Source organism: Patiria miniata, unplaced genomic scaffold (genome assembly GCF_015706575.1).
Source record: "Patiria miniata isolate m_02_andy unplaced genomic scaffold, ASM1570657v1 HiC_scaffold_7, whole genome shotgun sequence".
Classification (NCBI taxonomy): Eukaryota; Metazoa; Echinodermata; class Asteroidea; order Valvatida; family Asterinidae; genus Patiria; species Patiria miniata.
The window spans coordinates 38,794,248-38,819,175 of record NW_024037074.1 but is presented as its reverse complement, the minus strand read 5'-3'; the positions used below and the strand labels follow the sequence as shown (position 1 = coordinate 38,819,175).

The following is a 24,928-nucleotide window of genomic DNA, read 5'->3' as shown; positions in this document are numbered from 1 at the left end:
TATCTAGATTTTAAATATGTCTTTTGTACAAAATAAATTATGCGTAAGCTAATGTACAAAACACTGTTATGTTGAGAAACTGAGTGTCATTTAATCCTTATGAGGTTGTCCATAAAGTACGCACACACTAAGTGGGGGGGGGGGGGTTGTAAGCATTGCGTACACCATATAGTATAGGGGATAAGCAAAGCGATAATTTGCTTTTATTAATTTGTCATGAAATTAATGCACTTTCTCATATTTAATACTTTCCAGGACCAGCTTTTATGCATCAAAAATTGTTATAACACGACACCCTTCAGCCACACCATTTAGATTTATCTTCTCAGTGCCAACGCCAGAGGTTTTCTGACGACAAGTCATTTATTTCAGACTTTGGATGCGACATATGAATCCTACTACTACAGCAGGTTTACTAAGACATTAAATGATAGAATAGAATAGGGTAGTCTGAAAGAGACAAATATAAATACTGAATGTGTATACATATTAAAAAGGGGAAGGAGGGGTCTGAGAGGTGAGCATTTTGTGCGTACACACTTTATGGACCGCCCCTACATGCGTGAGTGAACGCTCGTTTGGCTTTCGAAGGACAACCAAGAACAGATGACCAACAAAAAGTTACATGTATCAGCTATATTTGTCCTCGAGCCATACGCGCACAAACCACTGATCTCTATATAAAGACTGGATAGCGGATATGCATACAACATTCACACAGTAGACTTTGCATATTGACCAATTCGCACCCGGTCTCACGAAAATGGCCGTGTATAATACGAACGTTCTACGCGTAAATACGCGCGCGTTGTATCAACAGTTGACGCGCATTTTGGTCATGTACACCTATTGTGATGTTCTAAAAGGGACACATTTCCGTAGTGATTATTAATTCAAAAACGCCGAAAAAGTGATCTGCGGCATTATAAAAGTGACCACGACATTAGAAAACTTGTAGTAAACCGTGGTCAGTGGTGGTGGTCAAAATATAAGTCAAGTGAACCGCGACGTTACAAAAGAAATCATGCTGTCTATAAAAACGGCAACTTGTCCTTTGTAGATCACCAGCCGGTCTTACCAATATGGCGTCAAATTCATTCATTGTGCGGCTCTTTATTAGCTATCCAGTCTTTATATAGAGATCAGTGGCACAAACCAGTCCATGCAAGCGGTGTGTCCCTCCCACTGGGGCATTTTAAAGTGTTAAAGAGCGCCATCTATGGTTTGTGCACGGAGTCCATACCGGCCCATTCAAACCAGCACAGTATCATTTTTTAACCCATGCAAACTCCTGTTACCATGTGCAGTGTTAAAGGTAGATTGGACCATTTGCAGCTATCCAAAAAGTGACTGACTGAAATATTGTTAAAAAGCATACTTGATTTAATGGTAGTAACGGCACTAAACTCCCTGTGAAATTATCCCTTCTGGCATGCTGTCATTTTAAAGAAAACAACAAAAGAAGGTTATTTCCAAAGATGTGTCAAGTGACACATATTTGGAAATTGCCGTTAGTAGTTGGTTTGCGATTGGGCGAATCTGAGAATGGGTACGCACAAGCCTTGACACGTCATGTGTGTGGTTGCTATTATTCGTCAGTTCAGTGCATGACATTGCTTAGCTGCAATCGGCTGAATGAGAAAGTACCCAGATGCTGATTTTGGGCGCAGTTCAGAATATAACTCAGCAACTTTGAATTGAAATTGAGATCCTAGAATACTGTTTTCTCAGAATGTACAGCATTCACTGGGCTAAAATTTCATCAGGTTAGTTGTTCAGCTCCCGTCTTTAGATTTTGAGCACTTTTGTTGCTTCAAATGAAAAATTTACGAATTACGAATAGTCCTCTCAACCTTTAACAGGCCCTAACACAAACATTTGCAGAAGACAAAAGTAAATGCAATTTGACAAAAGTAAAGGCCATTTGAGACTTAAATGCCATTTCCAATACATTTACTCAGCATATGTCTTATTCAGCATCAGCCCGAAGGATGCGGTCCCTTTTCTGGGTTTAGGTTTCATTTGAAACTGTAGTTCCCGTCAGTAAATAGCCACCAGTTCCGCTCATGTTGACGTTGGGATGGGTCCTTTCGGGAAGTACCTGGAAACGAAACAAAACCAAACTCGATTATCGTCTATTGTTTGACTATCAATGCATGAGTTGCCAAAGAATTTTGGAAGTTTGTTTACATGTGGCACCTATACACAAATACATTAAGATTTAAGAAGCCTTGTAAAATGTGTTGGAAAAATTTCAACTAAGAGAAAGGATTAGTTGCCTAGTGCAAAATGAACACAAATTTGTGTCAAAAAAGGATGTCAACAGTCCCAAGGTGGCAAGTTGGTATTTTTTCTTACAGCAGCCGATTGATCAAATACACCTGACAACAGCCAAAGTCGGACCCACAAATCACATGACAAGTCAGGTGACAACTAAATGGCTTGAACAATGGAAAGACAATGCCTTTCTGACAGACGTATGATGAATTTGTGATTGGCTTGTGATGACTTATGACTGACTTGTGATATATTGTGACTGATTGTGATGACTCGTGATTTGATTTGTGCGATTGGTTGTGACAGCTAGTGATTGACTAGAGATGGCTTGTGATGACTTGTGATGACTTGTGATGACTTGTGATTTCTTGTGATGACTTGTGACGATTCGTGTGATGGATTTGTGATGAGTTTTGATTGACTTCTGATGACTTGTGATTGTCTTGCAATTGACTTGTGATAGCTTGTGATTGACATGTGATTGACTTGTGATGACAAGTGATGACTTGTGATCACCTTGCGATTACAACTCGGCAAAGTGGTCTTCTGCTCACCTGATACTCCCTCAGCCACGTCTCTGTGACTCTGATGTTGACAGCATTGTTGCAGTTTCTCAGCCATTCGTTGCATTCCATCAAAGGCTGCCGAAACCAAATTGATTTGGAATGATTTAGAATGAGTCAAAATGGAAAGATACTTTTATCATCTAGAACTGCTGTTGTCAGTGCAAAATACACACATAACCCTGTTGGCATCATTTGAGCAAACTTGGCTCCAAACCTAGCAGTGACCAGAAAACAGCAAATCAGCAAATTTACCAATCTGCCAGTTTACCAGAGCCTATCTGAAAGTGCCCATTACTGACCACAAAGAATCAAGATCACGCGACTTTAGAAATTATAAAATTGGAGTACAAAGAAATGTGTCATTAGTTTCCCCCAGTGTGGGAGAGTTTGGAGGATTCATAAAGGTTCCAAGCCTTCACAAAACATTTGCTGCGAATTTGCAGCGTAAAAACTTGCCATGACGTCACAAATTCGCATTTGCTTTCGTGCTGAGAATGAAAATGTAAAATTGAATTCAACAAAATATAGCCAAAAACAAAAAATATGACCTTTTCAGGTACTCACCTCAATGTAATGACAGTAGACCACAAATGGCCGGGATGGTGCTAGGAACTTGAAAAGCGCTGTGAAGATCGGAAGAGGTTGAAATCTGCATGCCATCACTAAGCTACGATTAAAAACACACAAAAAAAGATCATCCATGGGAGATCACTCAGCTGCACCTCTGATGAAGCTTTGTTGGGAATGTTGGCTGCGGTTTAATGAGGGAATGGTCAACAAGTACAGTCAAGGCAAGACTTCAAGGTTTGCATGGTGGAAAGTCTAAAGGTGTAAGGTTTGCGGTATCACCCATGTAGTCAAATCTCTTTTGTGACTGTGAGGTTCTGAAAAGAAGTGCATTCAACTTTGAAATCATTTTATATTGGAAAAAACATAGACACAAAAATTGCCTTCTGAAATTCCTCATCCTTTATGACTTTTCTAGATGTTGAAACACTTGGGTGATGTCATGATAACCTCATGATGTGATTCATTTGTTAATTTTGAAGGATTGGAATAATGACAATTGATTGCATCACAGAGACATTTACCAACTCGATTAAACTTTTGTTTTATACAATTATGAAAACTTGTGTGTTGTGACGGGCATCATCATAGCATCAACGATCACAACCGGTGTATTGTTTGTATTTAGCACATTTTACAGCGATGATTCACTGTTGTAGAATAACAACATCAGCATCAAGATGCTTACGTCATTTTTTTTAACATCCTTAGAAAGCCAACCTTTCTGCCGACTCATTCTAGGGCAACTCTGGCCATGTCGTTGTCAAAACTTACACATCCATCTTGGTGTTGTGAAGGAGATCTCGGACTCTACACAGACTCTCCCTTCGTCTTTGCTTCCTGGCTTCCTTCTCGGGATTCTGTCGGAGAGAATGAAGACTTGGATTAATGTCAAGAAGAGTTCATCTCCACCCTCTCCTTTGTTTTGGGTAATTAAGATCTATTCAGATCTAAATCAGGTGATTTCTGATTATAAGAACATGGTGCTTGTGTCCTTGGGCAAGACACTTTACTACAACTGCCTCTCTCCATACAGGAGTATAAATGGATACCTCATTACAGACCAGATTGCGCTGATCTCAGCTGCAGAAAAGTGATCTCATTGCCTGTTGAACAGGGGTAATAATTGTAAAGCACTTTGAAACCTACCTTTGGTATAAAGCGTTATATAAGAACCACATATTATTAATGTAAACTCAGTGCTACAGTATCAGGAAAACCTGACAACTTGGCATTTTAAAGATATTTATTCCACTTCACGACAGTAAGAATTTATACCTGTGCATCATAAACAGAGGACAGTCAAGTCAGATGTGCTACTTGCACTTACTCTGGGTTATTTGTCACAATGGAAATAGCTCTTTTAAAAAGTATTTGTGTGTTTTCTTTCATCTTGAAAGCTGAAATGCTTAAGGTATTTAAATACAACCTTTTTTCAATGAAACCTTCTTTCAAAATTTGTATTAATGGAATGGGGAGTTAGAAGTGGGGTCAGGGAACCAATGGGGAACCAGACTACAAGAGCACCAAATTTTTTTTCTGCTTTTCCAGCATCTATGAACACAAAACTTTAAACAGGTCAGTGCAACAATATTTGCTATAAAATACCAACCTTATTAAATTGCAGCAAAAGCAAATGTTGCATACATGTATATATTACCTATAAATGTTATCCCTTTACCAACATATCGCTAACATTTAACCCTCCTATTTACAGGGGTGTGAGTGACCACTGATAAAAATAGCTGCAAACAGCTGAAAAAGGTGTAAAAAAGCTGAACTTTGGAAATCTCCTATACTTTTGTTCACAGCAAGTGAGGGGAAAAAGCGTAAATCCAAAACAAACTAGAACGGCGAAGCCGCCATGGCTCGCTGTCCAAGGCAGGAAGGGAGGCTGAAGGTAGGGTTGGGGATGGGCATGATGGAAGGGGATCAGGATTCTTGTTGATGTGCATAGGTGTAGGGGTCAGTTTTTAAATGTCAACATAAAAAGTCAACAGATTACCTAATATATACATGTGTATATAGGTTAGCCGTCACTGTATTATGGGGGAGTTTTCCATTGTTAGGGTAATTAGGACCCAGTTGTGGATTTTTGCAGCCCCAACAGTGTCTTCTGCTCCCCATACTTGTATTAACATGGGAAAACTCTTGTGTAGTCGCCACAAATGCAGAACAAGAATGGGTATACATGTACATGTAGACACAGCACCATCACCACCTCCCCCAAACCTTACCCCATCCCAAAACCTTACCCCATCCCCAACCCGCCCCCTCCCCCTCCCCCACCCAACCCCCTACCCACACCCGTTCCATCCTCCCCTAATCATCCCCACCCTATCACCAACACATCCAAACCCCACCCAAACTCCAATCCCCATCTCCTTCCCCCTCCCCTGACCCGTACCCTCCCCTACCCCAACCCCCTACACCCACCTACCCTATCTTCCCCTATCTGTCCTTACCCACCCCTACACATCCCCACCCTAACCCTTACTCGAATTCCAATATCCCGCCCACCCCATTCCCCCACCCATACATCCCCAACCTGACCCCATGCAACCCCTACTCTGATCCCTATATACTGCCCCCTCCCCTTATCCAACCCCTACAACCACCCATCCCTAGACATCCCCAACCCAACCCCTACTCCGATCCTATATCTCGCCCCCTGCCCAACCCCCTCCAAACCCAACCCCTACATCCATGCCTAGCCTCTCCCTACCTGTCCCCCCCTACCTGTCTCTCCCTACCTGTTCCCACCCCACCCCTACAAATCCCCACCCCACCCAAACCCAGTATTCCAACCCCTCTCCCCACCCCACCCCACCTCAACCCGCCCCGCCCCACCCATCCTAGCTCCCCTACTCATCCTACTCACACAAACCCTAACTCCAACCCTATCCCCCACCCCACCCCACCCCACCCTCCCCTACCCCATCCCTACTCCAACCCCATCAACTAAAAGATCAAACCAGAAGCTCATGCACATCCCCAAAATGCATAGTGTACATGTACATGTTATACCGGTATACACACATGTACATGTTATACCAGTAAACATGTACATGTAACAATTAAAAACTTTAACATTTCCTTGAATTAAAGTTCCTCAATAAAATCATAAAATTTACTGCAATGATATGAACCTAACTGAAGTTATAGGCCTAGAGATGATACCTGACAACTGCATTTAATTTTTTCCCCCAAGTTATAAACTAGAACCCAAAACTTCAACATTTTTATCTGAACGCGGACGGCCGGACGGACGTTCCAGCCAGACGGAATTGTGGGGTGATAGCATTGTGTTCCCATTATCCCTTTTTCTAAAGATTCCCTTCTGGGGTGATGTTTTTCTATTGTGAAAAAAGTGGGGTGATGTGTCCTGAAAGGAACATCACCCCACAAGGGTGGTATGGTCAGAACGGACGGACGGCCGGACGGACGGACGGACATTCCAGCCAGACGGAATTGTGGGGTGATAGCATTGTGTTCCCATTATCCCTTTTTCTAAAGATTCCCTTCTGGGGTGATGTTTTTCTATTGTGAAAAAAGTGGGGTGATGTGTCCTGAAAGGAACATCACCCCACAAGGGTGGTCTGGTCAGAACGGACAGACGGACGGAAATTGGTATTACATAGGCTCGCATCTGCTTCGCAGCTCGCCAAAAAGCTGAAATCAGCTTTAAAGCTGAGATTTCACACCCCTGTATTTAAGAGGTCACCAATGGTCAAAATTTTCTTCCTCACCTCCAGGCATACTGTGTACAAACCAATGGGGGTCTTGACCAATATTGACCCAAGTAATAAGCAGGCAGACAATGCATGTTTCCATAGGAGGGTTAATGCTTGGTGGTTTCTGGAAACCTCTTGATTGAGAAAAAAAACTTACACTGACAATGATGCACACGTACAATGATCCACTTCAATATTTTTCATTTTGTAAGCAATGTTTGGCATGAGTTCCTTCTGTCGGCAGTTTTATACCCCTACTAATATCTTGCTCACCACTTGAAATTTCCTCTTCTGACCCTGCGTGCCTCCCTCTCCCGACTGACAGTCTGCTTCCATGGCAACCATGCCCGCATCATCTGCAGCGGCATCACAGTCCTCCACATTGGAGTCATTTTCCTCCTCGCCGTTTGATCTTTCCTCTTCTTTCTGAGTCCGGTGGCCCACGCTCCTTTCTTTCGCATCGCTTTCTGAACATTGAGGGCAGTCTTTCGATTCGACACTCTTCCCATTTGTTGCCTGCGGTTCCTCTGTTTTGCAAGCCTGAAGCCTGTCGCTGACTTCGCTGGTGCTTTGTTCGGGATTGTTACTCTCGACAGATTCCTTTGGTTCGAGAAAACCGAGTTGGTCCAATGGGAATGCATGCAAGGTATCTTTGTAACTTGAAGGGAAATTATAAGCCTCGACAGCCAGCCGTACTGGTGCGCTCTCTGAGTGGATCTGAACAACAGTGCCTTTACCTGGGATGAAAACATAACAGACTGAGTACATATCATAAGTGATTACAAAACCATGTACTGGCTTTGGAGTTGATACCAGGTGAATGTACAGTCAGGTTATTGACTACAACAAAAGTAAGATTCAGTTCAATTCAACGATCCAACAAGGATTTTTTGGCCCGATAATGAACTTGGCCTGAATTTCCAAGAAATGCCAACAAAGAATTTCTTCTAATTTCCTAACATTACAATAAGACAGCCCTTAACCCTAACCCCCTTGAGTGATTTACAAGGATCCTTCCTGACTCTTGCAAATTCCAACACCTATATGGTAAACTGTTGGACTCTGATAATGGTGGTGTATGCCTGACCAAAGCATAGTCAGTTTACCGGTGCAGTACTCACTCCAACAGAATCAAACAAAACATGCAGTTGGATTTTTGAAGGGTTGGGGTTGGTTAGGGTTAAGCCCACTTACGTTAGCAGTTCATTGACCAAAAAAGGGTTTTGTCCGTGATATCTATCTTTTACAGGGTCTATGGAATTGCTTACTTACACACATTTGCAGGGTATTAACATTTTCCTTGGCCAAATGTTTTATCTGTCACAAACTTTTGCTTTTGGCTGATGGGGTCTTGGTAGATTTGTGCTTACCAGGTATGTTTTGCTAAGCACTATTTTCTGTTCAGCAGCTCTATAACTAGGGGAGCATGGCCTAGTGGTTAGGGTTTGTGACTCATGATCAGAGGGTCAGGGGTTCGAAATTCTGCTGCTGCTCCTATGACGTGTCCTTGGGCAAGCCACTTCACCCACTTGCCTCTCTCCACCCAGGAGTATAAATGGGTACCAGCATTAGCTGGGGAGTAACCTGTGATGGGACTGGTATCCCATCCAGGGGGAACAGAAATATTCCCTGTTGTTTCATGCCACGTAAACTGGAGGTAAATGCGGGCCCGATGAGCCATACATGTATTGGATTGAAACAGACATTACTACTACATGTACTGCACAGGGTTCCTGCAACTTTAGGACAATAAATTCCATGACTTTTCCATGACTTTTCCATGACTTTTCCATGACCAAATTACGAAAATCCATGACCTAGTTCATCAAAATGCAGATCAAAACGTTAAAACTTGTTCAGTAAAAAAAGAGTTTAACAGAAAACAACAAAACAAAGCAATAATGTCTTTCAAAATCAAAATGCTTGTATCAACAAAAACATTCCATGACTTTTCTAGCTTTTTTCCCAGGCTACGGGAAGCCCGACTCAGACTACAGCTCCATGAGCCCAAGTTCCTACCTGCCATTCTCTCCATGATTGCCCCTAGCAGTAACCCTTGGCACGTCTCCATCATCATGACGTTGATACCACTCTGGATGTTGGCGGCAGTCAAAATCTGGGCCAGCGTATCGATACGCAGGTGACTGATAAGATAGAAACAAAAAGTCATGACACCTTCACACAGATATTATTCATTATTTTTTAATTTTGATTAAACGACAGAGGGGAAACTTGACTAGGTGCATTAAAATAATTTTAAAGTTAACAAAGAAATTGACTGGAGCGGGGTTTGAACCTGTGACATCAGATTGCTGTTCTGGTGCTCTAACAAGTGAGCTATCCAGCCCTATGTTGGCAGTTTCCCCATATCAATGTTTCTGTTCAACTGGCACTATAAACCCACATTTATGGCTTCTGACTAACGCCCCTTGAACTAAGATAATGAAAAAATTGGGAACCGCCAACATAGGGCTGAATAACTCAGTTGGTAGAGCACCGGAACGGCAATCCAGAGGTTGTAGGTTCAAATCCTGCTCCAGTCAAGTTTTTTGTTCAACTTAATTATATTCAATTTAACCCTAACCTTCACAATTTCTCTAAAATGGTGACAGTCTGGTGAACAGGATTGTGATAATTCCTAGAAAGGATAGAGTTTCATTTCTACAGCCATACTTCAATGAAATAAAAACTCCTATTAGTACCACCAATTACCAAAGTGCGGAAGCTTATTTTCTTCAGAAAATTAGAGAAAACCCTCAAATTTTTTTTTCATATATTTATAACCAGTTCTTAAAAAAATTATTTCTTCTCAAGAGTAATTATTTACGGAAGTCTCAAACAAAGTACAGTGTTCTTTTATGTTTTCCATTCATATTTCGAGTTTTTCATTCATATTTGGAGTCCTTAAAACAAAGCTATTACACACATAACTTTGCTGTGATCTACAAATTAGGAACACAATACACAGTTTATTATCACCAAGTGGTTTATCATCACTGCACTCACTGAACCCTACTTCAGGCCCAAAGGAGGGCGTACATTGACGGCGCTGGTAGGCAAAGTTGTATTTTCATTTACTCACATGTTTTTGGACGGAGCTCTCATCAAGTACATCTCACACAGCAGAATGGTATTAGGCCTGAGAATCTGGAACCTCATGAGATGCCTGAAAAAGAAAATAGGATACGGTCACCATCAAATGTTAAGTAAGTCTGCATACGAGCCAATATGACCCATCAGGCTGGTATTTATCTCTTTTCAGTGGCAAAAAATGACCGAAAACATTTCACATCCCCCTTGATGGGATGCCAGTCCATTGCAGGTTATCACCCAGCTAAGAGAGGGTGTTTTTTAAGAACCCTAGTAAAAAAGTAAAGTCTGTCCTGAGCCCATATGGCCCATCAGGCCGACACTTATCTCCGGTTTCAGAAGCATGAAACGACTGAGAACATTTCTACTCCCCATGGATGGGATGCTAGTCCATCGCAGGTTACTCCCAGCTAAAGCCGGTGCCCAATTATACTCCTGGGTGGGGGTGAATTGGCTTGCCCAAGAACACAACAAATGACCAGCAGCCTTTTTAGAACCCAGTACGCACAAATTATCTTATTCTGAATGTTCACAAAGCATCTTATGTGAGCATCAGGCGTTGTCGGCAATGCATTCCAATATCTCTCCCAGTCGTCTCCCCCAACTCTCCCTTTCTTACCGTTGAGGGGGTACTTGTGCACGGAGCCCATACAGCTTCACATGATATTTTTTGGATCTGACCTTGCTCGCTTTCTTCTTTTTCCCTCTGTATTTATGGTACTCACTTGTCTCGTTTCTTCTTGAGATACTTTGCTTGAGAGTAAACCGTCTTCTCCTTGAAACTGGTGCTGTTCTCAACAAGCTGTTCCACAATTGCCTGGAGGTAATAACAGAGTTGTTGCAGCAAGTCAGACATTTGTTAATCAAGTAGCATCCAGTCATTTCAAGGCAATAATTTGATTCAAATCCAGTCAGTGACATGCTCGGGTCAAATCAAGCAACAAGGTCTGCTCAAGAAAAGTAACTGGTCACGGTGAGGTTAATGTTATTAAAATTAAATTCAGGTTTTTTGGATATCATTGAAATGTCCTAAAAGTGGTAGTTTGCAGGTTTGCATGGAATTAACCTCTTCTGTAAAGAGGTGTGGTTCAGAAAAAAACTGCTAGTTAGAAATATTTTTGAAGTTTAAAAAAAGTCTATAAATAAAGTTTTCTCCAAGAGATTCAAAACAAGAAATGTTGTATTGTTATTAAACTGATTTAGAATCTAAATCTTAGAAAACATATTGGTTCGTCAAACATAATATATATCATGATAAATTTTGGGGATATTTAAAAAAAAATGTATTCCATACTCATATTACTTTTCATTCATAAGGTATATCTCTAAACTAAAAACAATATGAAGTTATCAGTTATTTGCAACAGGCAAAGCTTCAATAAAAACCGACACAAGGCATGGATTGAATTTTGTGAATTAGAGAGGTTTTGAAACACACACCTAATCTACATGCAATTCCAAATGTAAACATGTATCTTTAAAAGCCTTCAAGTCAAGTAATCTTTATTTTATTCCACAAGGGTAAATTAAAAAGCTTGCATGCAGTAAAAACACTGCCATATTATAAAAACGAAAACATGTACAATTACATGAACAATTTAAAATGATTAAAATTTCCTTAAGCTATAATTAAAATTAATGTAAACTGAAATTAAATTAAATGATAAGCATATTATAAATAATACTTGGTGTCTGGTCTGTTTAATTTAATATTAATGTTGGAACATTAACTGTGATTTTTATTGCATGAGGAATGAAGGAGGATGGGTGTCGGTGTGTCACAGCATATGGCACCCGCATACGACCAGACCTTGGGATCAGGTGTTCAGTAAGCCTGTCATGAATGGGGTGATTTTTGTCATTCAGTAGCATAGTGAGCTTGCCGATCACCAGATCCTCATATGCTGTGTCCACTAACGGCCGCGACTTCCCAAGCATCCTTCCTGCTTGTATTACAATTCTGTCTATGCACTCTTTGTCACATTCTCCAACATTTCCACCCCAATAAATCAGACAGTAGCCCCAAACACTAGCAAACGCAGCGTCATAAATGTTGCCAACATTCTATGATCAACATGAAACAAATTTAGTTTCATGAAACAGACATGCAAGAATTTATTTTATTTAACGATGAAATCCACATGTTCACACCAAATCAATTCCATCGTCAATTACGACCCCCCCCCCCATATATATTTGTAACAAGTGGCACGTTCTACAACACTGCCTTGCAAGATCACAGGTTCTGGGGGGGGGGGTCACACCCCCATGGCGATGCTCCTGTTCACGGGCTAGTCACATACAGTTAGGTAATATTTTTTGTAGGCACTCTGACTTGTCAAGTTCTATCAACAGACAAGAGCAGGCAACTGGCAGGTTCAGCTGGCTTATCAATCTTGTGTATTCAGTTACATAAACAGTTACAGCCAGTCAATCTTGCTTTAATATGAAGGCAGGGAGCACTCAACTGTTAAAAAAGTCACTTGATTGATTTTGACTGCTTGGATAGCTTTGTTGAATTTGCCAGCCCAGGGGGTGGGAGGGGGGGGGGGAAGCGCAGGAAGTTACCCTGTCTAAAACCAATTCTTTTCGGGTCAGCTTGAGTCAAGCTAAATACATTTTGGATCAGGGGACTCTGAAATGGGTTTCTGTTTCTAAAATAAGTCATACACCATTGGTTACATAACTAGAATACTCTCTTACCGCTCCGTGCTGGCCTTTGCTCTTGAGCGCCTTGATGTCCTCATCACTGAGTTTCTGTGAGCGCGTATCGTCATTTATTCCACGGTTGTCAGTCCCACCCTCTGGAAAAGAAAACACACAGAAATCAAAATAAAGTCAAACTCAGTCTATAGACAAAAGCAGGCAAGTGGTAGGCACAGCTGGCTTATCAATCACCTACAGTCAAAGCAAAGCTGTATCAAGTTATATAAACAGTCACAGCCAGTCAATCCTACTGTAGCCTGGGAGTTCTTAACTGTTGAAAACAATAACTTGATTGATTTTGAGGGCAAGGACAACTTGGCAAAGAATTTATGTATGTTTGCGTGTGAGAGTTAATACATGTACTATTCTACAATAGATGCATTCTGTTACAGCACTGAACCTCATAACTGGGTCAATTATTCAGATTTTCAGATTTTCCTCAAGTGACCCTCTAGGATTTTTTGCTGGACCTGAAGAATCCCAATACCGTCCTCCGATTGACCTGTCCTTATCTAATCACTGACAAACTGAGGCTGCATCTGAAAAGTTTGGTTGGGGGAACTTTTTGGATAGTTCTTGCATGAAAGAACGCAGCGCATTTATAGTGGCACCATAATTTCTGGGGATTTTGGGACAAATCCTGAAAATTATGATTTTGCCACCCAAAAAAAGAGCACTACACCTTTAAGCAGTGACATTTCTAGTTATCTTGTAAAAATCCATCTCGGACAAAGTTTCTCATAATTTTCCATCAAAATTACAGGATAACTTAAAATGTCTAGAGGTAGGAAATTTGAATTTTCTCCCCTGCTTTTTTTTAACCAGGTAGGAAGCTTCCATAGTGAATATCACGTGGAAAAACAGTCTAAATTTCAAACTCAGGGAACACAACCTTTTCAGGATATTTAGCATGCATCACTGAGTGGCTCACAATACAGATGAAGTGCAGTATTTGAGACACAACCCGAACCATGCTAAATGCAACAGAAAGCAACAACGATACAAACTTGTTGCATTCTGTTGCATTTAGCAGGGTAAATGCACAGTGCCAAGGCTGGTTTATACTTGGTTCACTGAGTCATGCAACATAATCCACTGTAGTTTGTTGCACTTAGCAGGGTAGGTGCATAGATCTAAGGCTGATACAACAGAATCCACTGTTGCAGTTTGTTGCATTTAGCAGGGTAACTGCTTGGTGCCAAGGCTGGTTTATTCTTGGTTCGCTGCGCAAACAACAGAATCACCTGAAGTTTGTTGCATTTAGCCCGGTAACTGTATAGTGCTAATGCTGATACAACATAATCTACTGTTGCAGTATTGTTGCATTTAGCAGGGTAACTACATAGTGCCAATGTTTTACAACATAATCCAATACTGTTGCAGTTTTTGAATTTAACAGGGTAACTGTATGTAGTGCCACGGCTGATACAACAGAACCCACTGTTGCAGTATGTTGCATTCAGCAGGGTAACTGCATACTGCCAATGTTTTACAACATAATCCACTGTTGCAGTTTTTGTGCATTTAGCAGGTTAACTGCATCGTGCCAAGCCTAATACAACAGAACCCACTGTTGCAGTTTGTTGCAGTTTGTTGCATTTAGCAGGGTTCTCATTTTGGCTTAGCCCCATAAATGTGGCCAATTTACTGGACTACCTCCGTAAATAAAGGCCACACTTCCACCATGTATACAAACATGTCGAACTTTGTCAAATTTTGATTTTCACATATAGGCTTAGTTTGTAGTTTATTGTTGCTGTACACATGTAGAAGCATACTCACCCTCTTTAAAGGCTAATCAGAAACTGCTGCCTTTTTCAGATGTCTGTTTTTCGTAAAATTTCCAGATTCGTTTGCACACGTTTGCGTATCAAAATTTCAACATGAAATTTCACGAAAATTAGACATCTGAAAAAGACAGCACTTTCTGATTATCCTATAAAGAGGGTGAGTATACTTCTACAAACTACAAACTAAGCCTAAATGTGAAAATCAAAATTTGACAAAGTTCAACATGTTTTTGTACATGGTGGAAGTGTGGCCTTTATTTACGGAGGTATTCCAGTAAACTGGCCACATTTATGGGGCTAATTTTGGCTATGTTGCATTCTGTTGCATTTAGCAGATGGGGGTTAGCTGATGGGGGTTAGGGTCTACCCATTGACGTAAATTGAATGCATCCTGACAATGAAATGGAATAACCCTTGACCTCTGACATCTTCATCCCTCTCCTCATCTGGTGTGACCAGACAAACATTTTGGCCGTGTACATCCCATGTTGTCCCATATGGTTTGCCGATAGCTTCATCCAGGAAGAAATGCTTCTTGTCCAAATGTACTCTCCTATAAATACAAAATATATACAGTTGAATCTCGTAAGTACAAACTCTGTTAATACAAAATTCTGGTTATAACAAACATAAAGCCTTAGTCCCGACTGTGCATTTATGTGATATAACAAACAATTTGTCTAGGTTCGAACGAGTTTGTATTAACGAGACTCGACTGTAATATCAATGGGATAAATAAAATAAAATCCCTTTTTTTTACCGTGATAAAGGGCCTTTAATTAAATTAAAGCAATTGTGATGAGTGGAGGTATCACATTCACTCCTACATCGGAACCACTTGTCACCAAAAAAGCCTTTTCAAAACTTCAACTACGCATGTGTGCATATCAGATCAATGATTTAGTTATCGGGAGATAAACAATGAATGCACATAAGTCTATGGGGGGCGTGGTAACCGAATCTGCATTCTGCAATTTTTCATTTAATCAAAAAGAAGATGGAACATCATAAACAATGGCGCCTTCATCAACGTATCCATTGCATGTTAAGGGGTGATCTTCGAGCGGCTGGGTATTCTGCAATTACTCCAAATATACACTTCCAAAGAAACTTGATTTATTAATCATGTTAATTAAGTCATTGACAGTCATTGACAATTGTTTTTGTCAAAATACTGCTGAAAATCTTGAAACTAGTGGAAAGGGGGATTGCTTGAGGTTGCACAAGATGATTCTGATGGTGCTATAAAAACTGTTTTAGAAGTAATGAAACAGAGGGGTGTTAAAAATATACTTTTTACCATTGATGCTGTCACGCCCCAACTATCGCATCGGTCCCAACTATAGTTGGGCCTGTCCCAACTATAGTTGGGCCTGTCCCAACTGTAGTTCCACAGTTGGGCTGGCCCAACTATAGTTGGGCCTGTCCCAAATATAGTTGGGACGGTCCCAACTGTAAGTTCCATTGTTGGGCTGGCCCATCTATAGTTGGGCCACTCCGATCTTTTTATTTTGCGGTGTCCCAACTATAGTTTACATTGATGTACAACCATAAAACGTTCCCTACAGCTCTGATACACGTCTGACTTTACTGGGGACCACTGAAATTAGCTATTGATGGGGCGAATCTATAGTTGGGCCACCCCAATCTTTTTATTTTGCGGTCCCAACTATAGTGTACATTGTTGTACGATTATAAAACATTCCCTACAACTCTAATACACATCTGACTTTACTGGGGACCAATGAAATGATCTATGGGTGGGGACCATCTGTAGTTGGGCCACCGCAATATTTTTATTTGGCAGTCCCAACTATAGTTTACATTGATGTACGATTATAAAACATTCCCTACAGCTCTGCTTACATGTCCGACTTGGGACCTTTGACATTAGCTATGGGTACGGGTGGGGCCCATCTATAGTTGGCCGGCCATGGCAATCTTTGAATTTTGCAAAATGTTGCTGGATAATAAAACCCAGCAGCTGGACAACTCATCCAACTAGGCAGTGCCACGTGACCGGCCAGCCTTGCGGCATGCATGCACGACGAATACACGGTGCCAGCGCCGCGGAACATTTAATCCAACAAGATCTATCAAGCATGAAGCATCCGGCGCAACTCCAGTCCTAACTATAGTTGGGCCGACCCAACTGCCGCACTATAGTTGGGACAGTCCTAACTATAGTTGGGACCGATGCGATAGTTGGGGCGTGACAATGATACATGTGTAATATCACAACTGGTGAAGGGAATTTCTGAATAATGAACGCTAACAAACATAAACATCGGAAAAGTTAAACGCTTCCTACCTTTTCCTCCACACCTGATACAATCTTAAACTCTTCCCCTTTTTCAAAATCACATTTTGACCTTGTTTGATCACATCAGTGGACGCCATTTCAGCTATATTTTCCAGTAATTTCTCTTGAAAATCCAGATTCCACTCACACACGTGGTACGCAGGCAAATTTGTTTGAACAGCCAACTTAGTTCTCTTCTCCAGTAATGACAAGCGCGGTGAGATTCTTTTCCAAACATAATGGGCGCACACAATGCACGATGATGACCGCCTCAGACCGTCAAACTTTCAACCAATAAAATGACTGTATTTGTACTTCGTCCTCTTCAATTCAGGTAAGAAACTGTAGGAAAAAAATTAATGAAGTACAAGCATGAACTTTATTTTTTACATATTTTATTTGATGATGCTGAAAGGAATCATTTTGTGAGGTTTCCAAAGAATTTTCGTGAACTGACGTGTTTTTTTTAGTGATCTCGATGGGAGTGGCGGGGCCACGGAGGAGGGGACGTGCTGGGCGTAAGAATATCGCATTGAGTACCGCAAAAACCGTTCAAATTTACCCCCAAAAATGATGTCATTAGAAATATAAAGAGAAGTCTGCTTTAGATTGAAAAAAAAAAATCATTTTGGAATAATAAAAACACCCTTGAATCTAATAGATGGGCCCTATATACACTGCATGCACAATCTCTCTCTTTTTTTCTAGGCGGGCGAATTGCAGGTTCTTTGAGCCTTTCCCTTAAATGAAAAATATCAAATGATAAATTTGGAGAACAGTGGCCGAAGAAATAAGTTTATAACTGATCATTCGATTCATCAGGGATCCTATCTTTCGATCCATAGTTCATTTCACTATCCAGTCATTTGTCCAGTATAAGCTATGGAAGCTTGACGACATCGATTCTTTGAAATACTCAGGCAGTGTAGCCTACATTGTTTCAAAATGGTGTTGACTCATTGTTCATCAGGCGCGGATCCGGGGGGTTGGGGGTAACCCCCCCCCCCAGCTCTGTCAAAATGTTTATAATTTCTTTCCATAGAAATTCATAAAAAATAATGGTAACACCCCCCCCCCCCCTCCTGCTCTGACACCCCCCAAAAAATTATACTGGTACTATACGCCTGTGCCCAAAATACGGACAGATCCTGCCTGGTTAGGGTGTATTTGTACACTCTCCTGTAATATAGTGTTCAGAATCGTCGGATTTTAACATTGAAAGTATGGTACGAGCCCCCCCCCCCCCCCCCCCTCTGGCCCCGAGGCGGGCCCCTCCGGCCCCTCCCCCCCCCCCCCCCCCCCCCCACACACACCTCATGATTGATTTTACGGAGCCAAGTGTCCGGACAAAAAAACACCTGTTTACATTTCAGTTTGCTGATGAACCCCCCCCCCCCCACCCCACCTGCAAAAATGCCTGGATCCGCCCCTGATGATTTTCCCAATAAATCTTCTGCGTTATTCATGGTACAGATTCACCAGCCTACGGGCACAAAATCGCGTGCCTGGTGCGTCTATTATATTTATTAAGCCTTGAACTTTCCTTGAACTTTTATTAAAGCCCAAATTCCCGCCCCACAGCACATGTACAATGCAGGCAACACAACAATGACACGACCCACTCCCTTTTCTGCGGCTGCCTCTATACGCAAAGTAAAGCGACGAGGCGGTAGCGCAACTTCATTAATTAGTTCAATTAAGTCCAAACTTGTACCCCTTCCACGTTCCTAAAGATCCACGTTTGTTCTTGGAGTTAACTTAAGTGGACATCCCCCGTCCCCATCCCAACCCCTCAAAAGTTCAAAAGTTTCACTGTAGACCGAAGACCCTGAAACGCCAACATTTTCATGGGTGTTCTGTCCGCTCCGCTCCCCTCCCTCCTCTCGTGCTTTCCAATACTATTCGAGTTACAAAGGGACTCACTTCTCCAAACTATATTTTCCGAACACAAAACTCCCAAAAATGGCCGAACAAGTGGATACGCACACCTCCCAGGATGTTCCAAGAAGCAAATAACTGTCACAATCGAAGTCATTTGGCCAAGAAAATAATGATAATCAAATAATACATTACACATGGAAACTATAATGCCTGATTCGGGGGCAAATTGGTCTTTCATTGCGATTTTTGTCAGGCACGGTTTCATGTATACAGTGCACAAAAAGTACACATAGCAGGCAGCTGAGATTTGGCCGCAATAAAACGTCAAAAGAATTTGACAATCATGTTGTCCCCCTTTTTTTTTTCTTTGGGAGGGAGGGAGGGGCTTTGGTGAAAATGCACTGTCTCATAAAATAGGGAATATTTTGTGAGTCCGCAACTATAATAGTTATAAGAAAGAAATGTTTTTGTACACTTGGTTTCTTTGCCGTAATCGGTATTTATCATTCATTGTCATGAACAGAATGAAATTGTCATCGTCAACGCATGGCTTCAAGTGACCGTCCTAAAGGTGTCACTAGAGATAAACGGGTCATTTACAAAATCAGCGACAGCAGGCGACATCTCGTTGGGCCCTCCCGGCTGGGCTCCGTGGCGACACTGTACCACCCCAACCTGCCCCACCTGCCTGTTGACCCGATACCCGCGGTCCACAGTCACCTTCCTGAACTTGTGGAACAAGACACGACCAGCGGGAATACAACCCACGATTCGCCCGAGTGTGCGGGCTTTGTGGCGGCAGGGAGCTGGGGAGCATCTGCCCCGGACATCGACGCGGTCGAGGCGAGTCATCACCCTCACTTGGAGGGAAACCATCCCATCTTAGAAGCCATCATCGATGACAACCAACCGATTGCAGAGAGACACGATTCTCCGGGGTTCTCATACGGCGCGAATCCCTCCGTTCTAGATCTGATTCCTGAGCTACAGAGGCCCCAATCTTATTACTACATTAATAATGCCAGTTGCGGTCCTGGCTCCAGCACTGCTATCGGCTCATCTGGCTGGATAGACAGTTTTGACTTGGGGTTTCCCTCCGTGAGGACATCCGATCAATGGTCTGGGCATTTAAAGAGTGTCCTTCTAGATGTTTTCCAACCTTCAACTGACAGCGGCTTCCCAACGATCCTGCAGCCCCGGTTCAAAAAAACACCCGGTACCTCTGCCGCTTTGTTTGTCCCCAGTGTCATGGCATCGATTTGGCGACAGTATTCAGAGGAGAATGAACCGACATGCCCGGGGGTTACTCAAGCGGCAGCAGAACGGCCCATTGTCATCCCGAATAATGAGGATTACGCTGCACCTGTATCAGGTTCCAAAACCAAAGGGATACCACTGAACAAGGGAAAGAATGCCAAAACTGCCAGCCTTTCCGCTTCAAAGAAACGAGCGTCTCCGTACGGTGGCGGCGCTAGTGCAGCCGATCAGACAAGCGGTAATGGTGGCACTCACAACAAGGGTCAGAACCATGACATGGCGGGCGGTAGGCTGGCTCGCTGGCAAAAACTGTTGAAATATGTCCTGGTGGGTCTGAAACAGCCGCAGCCGTCTGACCACGTTGAGCTACAGGACATGAGTTCGTTCTCTCCCATCGATGTCTCTCCTAGTCCGACCGACAATCCAGAAACCCACCCGGAACTGGTAGAAGAAAGCCCGCACGGTGAAGTGACGTTTTTCCACTACACTTCTGACGGGACGGAATACTCTTGCACCAGCGTGCCCATAACAGTTCCCCCAGGGCCAAGCTCGCATCAACGCGGTAGTGAAACCGGTGACGAAATGGAAAACCGTGTAAGCAACACCTCTTCGGACAGCTTGGTGGTAATTGAGTCGGACAGCGAGGAAGAGGACGAGGAAGAAATCATCGAAGCAGTTTTGATCCAGGAGTTAGATCACGGCAACTGTGCATGCACAAGGTTCTCCAACCATTCTGTGGAGGATGGATGCACGGAGGAAGCCGAGTCAAGCAGCTTTATCAACCAACCCCTGTCTAGTGAGTACTCGACCTGCAGCAGAATCCCCAACGGAAATATCAACGGGAACTGCTTGGAAAAACACGAGAGTGATGTACCCAAAAGCACTATGAAACGAAGGACGAGTAGCATCAAAAGAATACCAAAGATCATTAGGAACAAGAAGAAGAAAGTGAGCTTCGCTGTTCGGTCGCCGAATCACAAACACGGACCGAAAATACTCGGGTTCCTCACAGGCTCCAAAGATGATCTTGATAGTGATGACAAAACTTGCCATAAACGAACTGGAAAACAGCGAAGGGGGAAGCGGGAGACACATTCCACAGATGATGACTGTGTTGACGAACCATTCGAATGGCCTGATAATTACATTCATGTCAAACTTCCACCGAGGTGGACTCCTCCCAGGAACGACTACGAAGCGGATGCGTACATCAGTGTTGCCTCCAGGTATGTCCCCAATGTCTACGTGAAGCTGTACATCCAAGTGCCTCCCATGACCCACCTGTGTGAGCTGAAGACGCACCTGCTCATCTGCGTCTTCAGGTCGTTCTTCACCACCACGGAGGGACTCCACATCAACTGGGTCATGTCTCTCCAGTCCCACGTCTACAATCTGCTCTACATGGACGTGGCCAGGGTGAGATTCCGGCGAGACTCGCAAGGTAGGCCTTGCCGTGCCTGCCTCTTGCTCTCTCAAGATGCCACCACTCTGGTGCGGCATAAACGATGCAGTCTGCTCACCACGATTGCCGACATTCTCCAGATTTCTCCCGAGGAACTGCTGGTGATGGAGAACGGACAGCGGGTAGGACTCGGCGAAGCCGAACTTAGTGTGGGACGCAAGCTAATTCCAGGACAACTTTGAGTTGCAAAATTTCAACCTCTCTCATCAGGCCACAGTCCATGTTTCCCAATTTGCACGTTGGATTGTTATCAGACGAAGGACTAATTCTGGTCATTTATTAATAATAATGTAAACAAGAATTATTGAAATTAAGGAAAGAAATTCACAAAACACTTCCAAAGCAAAAGCATACGTCATTCAGGCATGTCATTTCAAAATTGAAATATGACTGAATTAGTACAGAAATCGTCTTCGACTTTTTATTTTAAACTTGTTGATTTATTATTTTCAACTAAACATGCATCCTTTGACACGGAGACAAAAGGTCGGGTATGAGATTGAATGCGGATCCCACGATTTTTATTAACAAATTTAAGATATTTGATTAAAATTTACGAATCGTACATTATCCTGAATTTGTAATGAGGTTAACATTACTTTTAAAAGGGCAACAATTATGAATATAACACTTAATTTGGACTGAAATTTCCATTTCTGGACGTGTAAAATCACGCCGTTTTACGGGATAATGATGGAGATTGGATGTTTGTTTTTAATATGTAATGTAAATGTCCTTTTTTGTTTAGTCTTGTCTGTTGCCCCTCCCCGGACGAGTTGTCATTTTTGACAACAGAAATTGTGTTATATTTAGTTTGTTTTTTGTTTGTTTGAAATGTACAAATTTTACTACAGAAATGTTTTATCTATTTAAAAAATATCCGAAGTTCAATTTTAAATATATGCGGAGAGGACGATCAACAGTGTTTGTAACTTTGGCAAGTTTTTTTTATATCTCCCGATGCATATCCTTGATGAAACGTCACCAAAAGTTTCCCCAAACAACACCCAAAGAGATTTCAGTTGATTGAATCACGACGTTTATGACGGCTTTAAAATGAAACTGTTTGATATTCTACAGTTTAAACCTTTTTTGAACAATCACCTTTATAACATTTTTCTTCTGGGGAACCTTCGTGAATATGCCATAAATCAAATCAAATCAAAATTCAGACGTCACGATTAAGTCCCGTATTAACAAATGACAGTGGCGTGGACTCTTTATGGGTTGATCCCGTAGCCATTAAAATCCAGCAAACCCAATACATGTAGACGGATTTTAAATGAGCGTTGAAACCGATGAGGCTAGCTGCGCTCCAAGGCCATTGTATGAATTGAGCCTGCGGACTTTTTTCTTGTTTAATCCCCTCAGCAAAAGACAGCACCGAGGCCTCGGCTTCAGTGCCAATTTCAAAGTCCTCTACATAATGGAGATGTTAGGATTTTGCAGTTCTTGGGATTAGGATATAGAGGACTATCGGTCCCAGCTTGATCGTTCACGAACGTCGGCGCACTTGTGGATCGATCGTATTTTCAACTTCGAGGGAAAGGATTATACACTCAACCAAAAAAGAATGGCCCCCCTTCCAATACTCCTTTGTCTAACTCAAAAACTACTGCGCACCTCTCGCTCAAGTAATGACTAATCAGTACAGAAATTCGTTAGCAATCCAGCCATACTCCTAATGTGGCCCAAAACAGTGATAGTGTGTACGAATTTATGCAATGTATGACAAAATGATACCGAAAACAGTTGCACTTTTGTTTTCGTGCCAGCTGTGGTTCACACTCACTTTGCACGTATACAAAAGTGAAACTTTTTTTCCTGTACCATTTGTCATAAATTGCATAATTGTGTACACATTATCACTGTTTTGGGCCAAACGAGAAGTATGGCTGGATTGCTAAGGAATTTCTGTACTGATCAGTCGTAATTTGAGCAAGATGTGCCCAGTAGTTTTTGAGTTAGACTAAAAAGTATTAAGGGGGACTTTCTTTTTTGATCGAGTGTAGCTTGTCCCGCCATGACTACAACTCAATCGAAAGAAACTTGCCTTCCACCTTCAAACACCTGTTCCACTTTTATTCCGAGGCGAAAGGAACGGGCATGACAGGGATTGCCGTGAATTGCGTTTAAAGAGCCTTAAAATTAGAGGTTTAGAGAAACTGTGAAGACCAAAACTCGACATTCTGATCTGCCGCATGCTATTGTTTCTCTAAACAGGAGACTAATTGTCAAGTATAGACCGTTTGCACGGCAGCCATCTTTGAGGTGCGAGTAGCCTTCGAGTGCATTCATTGTTAATGAATTAACATAACAAAACACACCTCCAAGATGGCCGCCGAATGCAATCCATCTATACTTATTTGAACTTCCTTTCACATGACTCAAGTATCTTCGTTGACTTGAAGCCGACTTGACTAAAATTGTCTTGGTCTTTTTCTAAAAGCAAAAGTGGAGTTACATTTTAGGATAGAAAAACAAAATTAATGGTGCATGAAAAGTACGGCTATAGTGTATGAATCTCGAAGGTGACAACTCAAACGGGTCATAAAGTGAAGAAAAGCCCGCCTTTGAATTGCAAGTTCTTTGAGTGGGTGATATTCGCTGTCAAAACCCACAGAGCGGGTCAACCGGCTCGTGACCTTAAACACTATTGAATTTTCTGCACTGTGGGTGCTAGTCTGTGGGTGCGCTTGAAAGGGGAGTCATTTTTCAAATTGATCGAATGGTAGTCTTTTATTCTTCTAAATTCCGGGGAATGTCTAGGTCGTGTCACAAATGGTTGGGAAAGCTGATGTATAGCCTACATGTGTATGTATGGCAGATTGGTGCACGGTTCGATGAAATTGTTCATTTGATGATAAAACTTGAAATTTGGCACAGAGTCAGAGTATCATATGGGAAAGACATTTGGTTATACTAGGGCCATCGCAGATCTGTCCTTTGAAAAAAATATCATAGGATAACATGCAATGGCAGGATTGAAAATTGCTTGTTATCCTGTGATATTTTTTTTCACAGGACAAATCTGCGATGGCCCTATAGCCAAATATCTTTCCCATGACATACTCTGACTGTGCATGTGCCAAATTTCACGCCTTTATCATCAAATAAACAATCTTATTACCAATCTGCTGCACTCAGCACTGTATGTAAATATGCTATAAGACCACACTCGAAAGATCGAATTTGTTTGCAATATAATCAGTTTTAATTTCGTCAATGACAAAATTATTATGAAAACGTACAAAAGAAACAAAAAACCTGTGAATTTGTCAATCTGATTTTTCAAC

The 24,928-nt window shown here is 42.0% G+C and overlaps 2 protein-coding genes across 2 annotated transcripts; one reads left to right on the top strand and one right to left on the bottom strand.

The window, feature by feature from the left end:
- Positions 1-1,946: 1,946 nt before the first annotated feature.
- LOC119746236 (tRNA (adenine(58)-N(1))-methyltransferase non-catalytic subunit TRM6-like) lies at positions 1,947-17,220 on the bottom strand. Its single transcript, XM_038223063.1, has 11 exons — positions 17,042-17,220; positions 15,150-15,283; positions 12,938-13,038; positions 10,960-11,051; positions 10,227-10,310; positions 9,164-9,288; positions 7,418-7,881; positions 4,185-4,270; positions 3,408-3,510; positions 2,832-2,918; positions 1,947-2,101 (listed from the first exon to the last, which is right to left on the bottom strand). Exons 1-11 carry the CDS (start codon positions 17,128-17,130, stop codon positions 2,012-2,014), a joined length of 1,455 nt encoding a protein of 484 aa, XP_038078991.1. The 5' UTR covers positions 17,131-17,220; the 3' UTR covers positions 1,947-2,011.
- Positions 17,221-19,432: 2,212 nt separating this feature from the next.
- Positions 19,433-22,555, top strand: LOC119744849. The gene has a single exon (XM_038221024.1). The coding sequence runs from the start codon at positions 19,460-19,462 to the stop codon at positions 21,812-21,814; it is 2,355 nt and encodes a 784-aa protein (XP_038076952.1). The 5' UTR covers positions 19,433-19,459; the 3' UTR covers positions 21,815-22,555.
- Positions 22,556-24,928: the final 2,373 nt, after the last annotated feature.